This window comes from Procambarus clarkii, chromosome 80 (genome assembly GCF_040958095.1).
Source record: "Procambarus clarkii isolate CNS0578487 chromosome 80, FALCON_Pclarkii_2.0, whole genome shotgun sequence".
NCBI classification, from domain to species: domain Eukaryota; kingdom Metazoa; phylum Arthropoda; class Malacostraca; order Decapoda; family Cambaridae; genus Procambarus; species Procambarus clarkii.
Genome location: NC_091229.1, coordinates 12,532,890 through 12,543,433, shown reverse-complemented (window position 1 = coordinate 12,543,433; position 10,544 = coordinate 12,532,890). Strand labels below are relative to the sequence as shown.

At 43.6% G+C, this 10,544-nt stretch overlaps 1 protein-coding gene across 3 annotated transcripts; it reads left to right on the top strand.

Annotated features, from left to right (window-relative positions):
* The first annotated feature begins 3,557 nt into the window (after positions 1-3,557).
* LOC123750192 (hepatic lectin-like) lies at positions 3,558-7,244 on the top strand. 3 transcript variants are annotated; one of them, XM_069314758.1, is made up of 5 exons: positions 3,558-3,751; positions 4,350-4,394; positions 4,863-4,916; positions 6,257-6,436; positions 6,537-7,244. In XM_069314758.1, the coding sequence occupies exons 1-5, from the start codon at positions 3,601-3,603 to the stop codon at positions 6,788-6,790; spliced, it is 684 nt and encodes a 227-aa protein (XP_069170859.1). In that variant the 5' UTR covers positions 3,558-3,600; the 3' UTR covers positions 6,791-7,244. The 3 variants fall into 3 exon arrangements, with proteins under 3 accessions (XP_069170859.1, XP_045588270.1, XP_069170860.1); XM_045732314.2 differs by having other exon boundaries at positions 4,863-4,922; XM_069314759.1 differs by lacking the exon at positions 4,863-4,916.
* Positions 7,245-10,544: the final 3,300 nt, after the last annotated feature.

Genomic DNA, 10,544 nt, shown 5'->3' with positions numbered 1-10,544 from the left:
GCTATTAGCTCTTGGACCCCGCCTTTCTATCGAGCTATCACATTTACTATATTTATTTCTCTCTAACACACGTGCACACAGACACATCATCAGGAAGCAGCCCGTAGTAGCTGTCGAACTCCAAGGGTCCTATTTATTGTTAGGTGAACAGATACACCAGAGTAAAAGAAACTCTGGCCATTTGCTTCTGCTTCTACAGGTGTGGGCGTTAGTGTACTCAGCTAGTTGTACCTGTTGGATCGAGCTCTAGCTCATAGACCCCGCTAGAGGCCCAAGAGCTCTTGGACAGCAATCTGAAAACCTCTTTATTCAAGTTCATGAAGGCTGTTCAGACTTTTGCAAGCGCTGAAATAAGTTTATATTTGCCAGCGTTGAGTATGCGGCTGACGTTAACTATTCATATGTCTCTCTGGAATTAGGTTTGGTGTTATGTTCATTCCAAAGTTTATTTTCTCTATTCGTTATAGGAAGGTAGTTTCCCTTCATCATGTAATGGCCTTTCGATCTCTAGGCTCCTGATCCTGTTTCCATCACCTTATACTTGCTGGTGTTAAACTCTAGCAGCCATTTCTCGGACCAGCTCTGGAACCCTGATCAAATCATCTGGGATAATCTTACAATCCTCATCTGTCTTAACCCTCCTCATTAGTTTTACGTCATCTGCAAACATTGATATATAAGAGTCAACTCCTACAGTCAAGTCAGTTTCATAAATGAGGAATAGTATAGGACCCAGCACCGATCCTTGAGGCACCCCGATTGTTACTCTACGCCAGTCCGACTCCTCGCATCTCACTTTTAGTCCCTGACACCTGTCTGTCAGGTATTTCCTTACCCATGACGGTGCTTTTTCGTCTACTCCCGCCTGTCTCTCAGGTTTGTATACTAACCTCCTGAGTGGTATTGTATAAAAGACTTTTTTCCAGTCCAAAAATATCTGTCCAGACTTCTCAGTCTTGCCTTATTTTCGTTACCCAATCATAAAATTCCAGGAGGTTCGTCAGGCATGATTTCCCATCTCTAAAGCCATGTTATTATTTACTTACAAACCTAATTCTTTCTAGGTGTGCAACTAGTCTTACCCTTATAATTCTTTCAAGTACTTTGCAAGGGTGCTTGTGACACTGGTCAGTAGTTAAGTGCCTCTTCTCTATCTTTCTAGTAGATTGGCACCACATTTGTCTTTTTTCAGCAGCTAGGCAATTCCTCCTTTGAAAGTGACTTATTAAAGATTAGTGCTAGAGGTAAATTGAGGGCCTGTCATGCTTCTTATAACAGCCATGGTGATACTCTTTCAGGCCCAGTAGCTTTAGCTGCATCCAGTGATGCTAGTTGTATTCTTACTTCCTCTGCTGATACCTCAATATTTAGTTATTTTTCGTCAGGGGACTGCTTCCTCATCTAGCTATGGAAGTTACACCCAATAGGCTCAGGAATCTATACACTTTTTGTATTTTGGGGCTACATTATCCGTCTTCTATAGTTCTGGTAGGTCACCCGTTTCCAGTGATCTACTATACACTATGGAGAGTGGCAAACAAAGTGTACCTGCACACTCTTTCAATACCCATGGTGAGATTCCGTCCAGCCAATCAGCTTTTATCACGTCCAGCTCCAATAGGTGCTTCTTTACCTCATCTCTTATAATTTCGAACCTTTCCAAGGTCGCTTGGTTTGCTGCCACCTCTCTTAGCGCCGTGAGTTTTCCTTGTTCTATTGTAAAGACCTCCTGGAACCTTTTGTTGAGTTCCTCACACACCTCTTAGTCATTCTCTGTGCACCTGTCCTCACCCATCATTGTTTCATCGCCTGTTCCTTCACTGTTGTCTTCCTCCTGATGTGACTGTGTAGTAGTTTTAGTTCGGTCTTAGCTTTGTTAGCTATATCATTTTCATATCTTTTCTCAGCTGCTCTTTTCACACTAACATACTCGTTCCTGGTTCTCTGGTATCTCTCTATACTTTCAGGTGTTCTGTTATTACGGAAGTTCCTCCATGCTTTTTTGTTCAGCTCCTTTGCTTTCATATATTCCCTAGTAAACCATCGATTCTTCTTTTGCTTCTCGGTTTTTTTCTGTCGAGCCGGGACAAACCTGCTTACAGCCTCCTGATACTTTTGGGTGACTTAGTCCATCATGTCTTGTACGGACTTGGTTCCGAGTTCTGTGTCCCATTGTATATCCCTAAGGAATTTTTTCATCTCCTCATAGTTTCCTTTTCGGTACGCCAGCCCTTTGTTTCCCAGTTCTTTTTTTGGGGAGATAATTCCTAGCTCAACCAAGTACTCAAAGCACAATACACTATGATCATTGATTCCCAGAGGGGGCTTCCAACTTAACTTCTTTTATATACGACTCATTTAGGGTAAATATCAGATCAAGCAAGGCTGGTTCGTCCACTCCTCTCATTCTTGTCGGTCCCTTGACGTGTTGACTTTGAAAGTTTCTTGTTGCCACGTCCAACAGCTTAGCTCTCCATGTGTCTTGTCCACCATGTGGGTCTCTGTTCACCCAATCTGTCTTCCCGTGGTTGAAGTCTCCCATGATTAGTAGTCTGGATCCGTTCCTGTAAGCCACAGAAGCTGCTCTCTCTATTATATTAATAGTGGCCATGTTGTTTCTATCATATTCCTGTCTGGGTCTTCTGTTGTTCGGTGGGGGGTTATATATAACTACTACTATAATTTTCTGTCCTCCAGTTGCTATGGTGCCTGATATGTAGTCACTGAAACCCTCACAGCCCTGAATAACCATCTCCTCAAAATCCCAGCCATTTCTTACAAGCAGAGCTACACCACACCACCTCTTATTGTGTTGGTATGTTGCTTGTGTGCGTGTGTGTGTGTGTGTGTGTGTGTGTACTCACCTAATTGTGCTTGCGGGGGTTGAGCTTTGGCTCTTTGGTCCCGCCTCTCAACCGTCAATCAACTGGTGTAAAGATTCCTGAGCCTACTGGGCTCTATCATATCTACATTTGAAACTGTGTATGGAGTCAGCCTCCACCACATCACTTCCTAGTGCAGTCCATTTATTAACTACTCTGACACTGGAAAAATTCTTTCTAACGTCTCTGTGACTCAACTGGGTACTAAGTTTCCACCTGTGTCCCCTTGTTCGTGTCCCACCCGTGCTGAAGAGTTTGTCTTTGTCCACCCTATCAATTCCCCTGAGAATTTTGTAGGTGGTTATCATGTCTCCCCTTACTCTTCTGTTTTCCAGGGATGTGAGGTTCAGCTCCTTTAGCCTTTCCTCGTAGCTCATTCCTCTCAGTTCCGGGACGAGCCTGGTGACACACCGCTGAATCTTCTCTAACTTTGTCTTGAGTTTAACTAGGTATGGTTTGTGTGTGTGTGTGTGTGTGTGCGTGTGTGTGTGTGTGTGTGTGTGTGTGTGTGTGTGTGTGTGTGTGTGTGTGTGTGTGTGTGTGTGTGTGTGTGTGTGTGTGTGTGTGTGTGTGTGTGTGTGTGTGTATGCGTGCGTGCGTGTGTGCGTGCGTGCATGCGTGTGTGCGCGTGCCTGCGTGTGTACACGGCGGGCGAGCGTATAAATAAAGCACCAACGGGTGTCTGCCTCACTTCCCCAAAGATCACCGAGAGGTCGCCATGGCAACATTCTCAGCCATCCTGCTGTCGGTGCTGGCGCTGGTGACGGCTGCCCAAGAGATTCAGACACTTCAAGATCTATCCAACACGCTGCTCCTCAACCAGCTGGCAATGTCCAACATGCTGGCTGAACGCGACTCCGGAACCAGAGGTAAGGAGACTACTGGAGCAGGTTCACAGTCACGTAGGAGCTGTTGAAGTTTACTGTGGGGGAAATTGTAATCCAGTTGGATGATAAAGCTGGTGTTGGAGTGTGGTATGGCGGTAAGTGTAGTTGAGTTGGATGATAGTGTTGTTGTTGGGGTGTGGTGTGGCGGTAAGTGTAGTTGAGTTAGATGATAGTGGTGGTGTTGGAGTGTGGTGTGGCGGTAAGTGTAGTTGAGTTAGATGATACAGCTGGTGGTGAAGTGAAGTTCAGTGATTATATATCTTTAAATGAAATTATTCTTTTCTAGTCAGTACCTTGGTCAGTTACTTGCTTATTTAATTACAATTTCCTTCTCAATAGTCGTAATAATTTGTCAACATTATAACCTAAGCTGATCACAAAGTTATCTTTAAGATAAAAGACACCGAACATTTAGGATATAACATACATTGAAGGTTCAGGAGATCACAGGTATTGCAGGTTTAGGAGACAACAGAAGGATATAAGACAGAAGCGACCAAGACTACATAAACTACTGTTAATACCTCTGTTCATTACCGACCATGTTATTGTAATGTTGTTTTCGTCGTTTATATTTCAGTAATAAGAGAGTGGCTGAATGACCTGCAATCAAACATTACCTCCGGTGAGTGGCTCTTGCGTTTGTACACTTGTTCTTAATTTGTTTACGTCAACTACTCACAAGATGGTATGGTGCAACCTGGCTCCTCTCTAGTACACTTTGCTAGTGTGGTGTGGTAGAAGCACTCTGAGGAGCCAGAGATTACTAAAGGACTGCTTAACTGTGAATTAGCATTACATTTGATATGTATATATTATACTGAGTACGTTCTTTCTCAGTTAAGAGTTCCTCCTCTTAACAGATATTCCTCTTCTGAGAGTCAAGCGCCTCGACCCGTTTGACGATCACTGCTCTAGAGTATTATTGAAACTTTTACATACTGATTTTTTAACAATTTCTAGATGAATAGTTTTTTGTTTAATAAAGTGATTTTAAACGACTCTTCTTGACTGATAAATGTCAATTTTATAAATATTTCGCTTTCAAGATCTTAATCAGAAATTAATCACATAATATGTTTTCCCTTTCCAGAAATAGCGGCTTTGCAGAACGTTGTTAAAGCTAATGGTGTTCCCCAAGATGCTGGTAAGGGTAATACTGTTCCCCCATAATGATAGTGAGGGTTATGGTGTTCCCTAATATGATGGTGAGAATTATGGTATTCCCCAAGATGATGGTGAGGGTTATCGTGTTTTATAATATAATGGTGAGGGTAATGGTGTTCCCCCAAGATTCTGGTAAGGGTAATAGTGTTCCCCATTAGAGACAAAGAAGTTATAAAACAGCATCACTATCAACAGCATTATCCAAAAACGTCACAACGAAGTTCAAAACTGCTCATCATTGCAACCACCATTGACCATAGGAAGTTGCACACACTTAAAGCCATCTATATTACGGGGCGTTCACTATTGATGAACACGTAAATTCATTTGACATCAAATATTCACTTGTCTGATGGGCCTCTTTAGCATTAAGAGAAGGCAAATGTCGTATTCGAAAACTGTTCCCCTGGTTCACCTGACCTTGTAGATCCCTTGGTCACTTTACCTTGTAGTTCCGATTGATTGATTGATTGATAAAGATTAAGCCACCCAAGAGGTGGCACGGGCATGAATAGCCCGTAAGTGGTACAATTTTTTTTTTCAGTGCTCTGAGGTTGCATTTAACCATCAAGATGTTATCGCGGGGGAGGATACTGCTGCACAGTCTTTATGAGGGTGTCCAGCTGAAGTGTTGTTTTAGATTCAGCTACTCGGAATATAGGTTTCCAAGTAGCACGCGCTATGGTGAGCCCGTAGTGGACTTACCTGGCACAGGAGCGGTGCAAGTAGCACGGGCTATGGTGAGCCCATAGTGGACTTACCTGGCACAGGAGCGGGGCAAGTAACACGGGCTATGGTGAGCCCATAGTGGACTTACCTGGCACAGGAGCGGGGCAAGTAGCACGGGGCTATGGTGAGCCCATAGTGGACTTACCTGGCACAGGAGCGGGGCAAGTAGCACGGGGCTATGGTGAGCCCATAGTGGACTTACCTGGCACAGGAGCGGGGCAAGTAGCACGGGCTATGGTGAGCCCGCAGTGGAGTTACCTGGCACAGGGAGCGGAAGGCTGGGAAGTTGTTGTTGTTGTTAAAGATTTAGCTACTCAGGACGAAGTGTCCATGTAGCACAGGCTATGGTGAGCCCGTCCCAGCTGAGTTAATATTCGAACAATTTGTAGTTCCCTTGTTCACCTGACCTTGTAGTTCATAGGTCTCATTAGCTAAGAGCTTACCTCACCCGAGCACAAGCTTGACATGACCTTCATGACAAACTACATTCTACTAAAAATCTTAAGTAATGTTTCATTGAATATGAAAGCCTCGACATAATAGTTGCCTAATATATTCATCTGCATGAGTCGTGTGCTCTGTCGCCCACAGGGGTCGTGGAGTGCATGGCACCGTTTGTGGACGTGTATGGTCACTGTATCTTGGTGGAGACGGCACTGACGGGAACTTGGGAAACAATGAGACGTCACTGTCAGCAGAAGGGCGGCGAGATTGTCAAGGTTGACTGTGGCACCTTCATGTATTACCTCGTCAGGTACCTTCACACTAACGGTGAGTTCTTCAGCTCAAGACCTATGTCGTTCCTGAAAACTGTATTATAGCATAATAATTTCTTTCTTTCAAATTCACCTGTACTTCAATATGTCTCCAGGTCTGGCTAAGTTGTCTTACTGGGTCGGTGGGAGAGATGAAGGCCACGAGGGATCTTTCTTCTGGACTGATGGTACCCAGGTCAAGATGGGAACCCCCTTTTGGGGTGACGGCGTTAATGACAATATTCAGGAGCCCGACGGAGGAATCGATCAAAACTGCATGATGATGTACAAGGAAGATCATTATTTTTTCTTCGATTTTTTTTGCAATGGCAGCCGTGCAGTTATTTGTGAGAACCTGAAATTGTCCTAGGAACAATACCTGCCTTCTGTCTTTGAAGTATCAGGTGCTTTATGTTCTTGGAGTATCACCTGCCTCCAGACCTTGGAGGAGCACTTGCCTCCTGACTTTGGAAAAACTAAATACTATTTCTAATGAACTCCTTGTAACTTACTTTACCCTTTAAATGTCAACCTATGTCTTGCTATTTTCAAACTATACTCTTTGTTGGCCAAGTTGTATAATTGCTGATTTCTGCCATGTTCCCCACTCCTCCCTTTTTTCCTTATTTCAACACAATTTATACTTTAATCTCAGTTAGTATTAATCTTTAGTCTAAGGGGTTTTTCTCCCCACACTTTGCCGGAAACGTTGTATTAGTTACTTTAGGTATTATATGTACTAACTCTATCTATAAATCAAACATTATGTTTGTAACTCATCTTCTATGTATGTATTTTTTCCTGAATAAACATTTTGATTTTGATATGATTTTAGTGTACCCCATAGACATTCCTAATGTACCATTGTATTCTGTTGACGTTCCTACAATCCATTCTCATTTTTATTTTCAATGATTTTCAAAGCATACACTATTGTATATAATATTAATTTGGGAAGCACCAATATTATGTGTAATAACTATTTATTTATTTATGTATATATATACAAGAAGGTTCATTGGGATATTGAGGATACATAGCATAGTGATTACATTCTTGTAAAGCCACTAGTACGCGCAGTGTTTCGGGCAGATCCTTAATCTAACAGAAAATTTTAAGTAGGTAAATACTAACAAAATTTATAAAATGATAACAAGTACATTGCAAGAAAAAAATGAGATGAGAGAGATTTAAATGTTTATTTATTTATTTATTTATTTATTTATATATAGAAGACGGTACATTGGGATTGTGAGGATACATAGCATAATAATTAAATTCTTGTAAAGCCACTAGTACGCATAGCGTATCGGGCATGTATATTAAAGCATATAGGTAGCTCAGATAGATTGCACTGACAGCTTGAATGGTAATTTAACAAAGATTAATAGGCACAATACAGCGTATTGCTAGCACATATAAGAAGACAGCAATGATCACAATGGTATAGTTGATTGGATTAAGTACATAAAGATTGGGTAACACTAGATACAGAGCAAATTTAAAGCACAGAGTAGGAAACAATGTAGATGAAATTAAGTACTTAATTATAATGATTAAGTTGTAACAATAAACTTAATAAGTAATAATAAACTAATAGTGCTTATTATAATTATAAATCCCACACCCATCCTGTGGGCAGTAGAAGACCCAATATGCTAATCCTGTTGGTGGTAGTGGACCCTATACCCATCCTGTGAGCGGTAATAGACCCCATACCCATCCTGTGGGCGGTATTGGACCCCATACCCCATCCTGTGGGTGGTAGTGGACCCCATACCCATCCTGCGGGCGGAAGTGCACCGCATACCCATACTTTGGGTGGTAGTGACCGTATAGCCATCCTGTAGGCAGTAGTGGACCCCATTCCCATCCTGTGGACGGTAGTGCACCCCATACCAATCATGTGGGCAGTAGTGGACCCCATGTCTATCCTGTGGGTGGTAGTGACCCAATACCCATCCTGTGGGTGATAATGATCACCTCTTACCCATCCTGTGAGTTATTGTCAACCCAATACCCATCCTGTGGATGGTAGTGGACCCCATACTTATTTTCTGGCCGGTACTGGACCATATACCCATCCTGTGGATGGTTGTGGACCCCCATACCCATGCTGAGGGTGGTTATGGACCCCCATACCTATCATATGGGTGGTAGTGACCCCATACCCATCCTGTGGGCGGTAGTAGACCCCCATGCCCATCCTGTGGGGGGGGGGGGGTAGTGATCCCATATCCATCTTGTGGGTAGTAGTGGCCCCCCCATACCCATACTGTGAGTGGGTGTCTACCCAATACCCATCCTGAAGGCGATAGTTGACCCCATACTCATTTTGTGGGGAGTAGTGGCGCATATACCCTTCCTGTGGAGGGACATGACCCCCATACCCAACCTATGGGCGGTAGTGGACCCCTATACCCATCCTGTGGATGATAGTGGTCCCCATACCCATTCTGTGGATAATAGTAGTCCCCAAAGCAATCCTGTCGGCGGTAGTGAACCATCCTGTGGATGATAGTGATCCCCAAACCCATCGTATGGGCGGTAGTGGACCCCATGCCTATCCTGTAGGCGGTACATGACGTCAATAAGCATATTGTGGGCGGTAATGGACCCATGCCCATCACGTGGGCGGTACTGGACCCCTATACTCATCCTTATGTGGCAGTGGAGGCCATACTCATCGTTTGGGTTGTAGTGGACACAATACTTATCATGTGGGCGCCATACCTATCTTGTGGGCGACAGTAGGCGCCATACCCATGTTGTGGGAAGTAATGGACCCACTACCCACCCTGAGTGCGGTAGTGGACCCCATACGCGTCCTATGGGTGGCAGTTAACCCCATACCCATCCTGTGGGCGGCAGTAGACGATATACTCATCCTGTTGGCGGTAGTTAAGCATATACCCCTTTCCTGGACGGTACTGGACCCTATTCTCATGCTGTAGGCGGCAATGGAGGCCATACCCATCCTGTGGGCGGTAGTAGACACAATTTGCATCCTGTGGGTGATTGTGGACCCCATATCCATCCTGTAAGCGGTATAGTGGACGCCACACACATCCTTTGGGCGGTATAGTGGACGCCACACACATCCTTTGGGCGGTATAGTGGACGCCACACATCCTTCGGGCTGTATTGTGGACGCCACACACATTCTTTGGGCGTAAGAGGAATATATATTCCCATCCAGTGGGCAGTAGTGGACTCTATACTCATCTTGTAGATGATAGTGGTCCCTAAGCTCATCCTGTGGGCAGTAATGGACCCCATACCCATCCTGCAGGCGGTAGTGGACGCCATACTCATCCTGTGGGTGGTAGATGACCATATACACATCCAGTAGGCGGTAGTGAACCCCATACCCTTCCTGTGGATGATAGTGGTCCCCATACCCATCCTGTGGGCAGTTGTTGGGCCCCAGACCCATCCTACAAGTGGTATGGACCCCTTACCCACCTAACAGGAGGTAGTGGACCCTAAACCCATCCTTCAGTAGGAAGTAGACACTATACCATCCTGTTTGCAGCAGTTTACTCCATAGACACTCCAACATAACAACGCTTTCTGTTGACGTTCCTACAATACATTCTCTATAGATATTTAAAGCACAGACTAGTGTATATAATGTTGATTGGTGAAGCACTTTTATTTTATGTAATAAATTATAGTGCTTATTATAATTTACTAAGAACATATAATATTTCTTAAAAAAAAACTACGAGCCTTCAATAGGATGTAGCTGATCTGTAATATTCTAAGAGCATGGACAATAGTAGGTAAACTTCACAACCCATGTGGGACCTGAAAACTACAATTTTCATTATAATTCAACCATTCACGACTGTTCTGCTGTTTACGGCGATGGACGAGTACTGTGAGACGTAAATTGGTACGTGAGGAAGAGTTTGGGCATTGAAAAAAGTATAACTGGGAATATACAGCATATGTACTAATTCATAAGCAAAATATTGACTATAAGCAATAAGTCATATATGTGCTGTCTTATGCAAGAGCGGGTTGCTCATCAAGACTGTAACTTGAAATATGTACCGAGTTCATATAGACATTAACTTGAACTATGCACCTACCTCATCAAGACTGTAACTTGAACTATG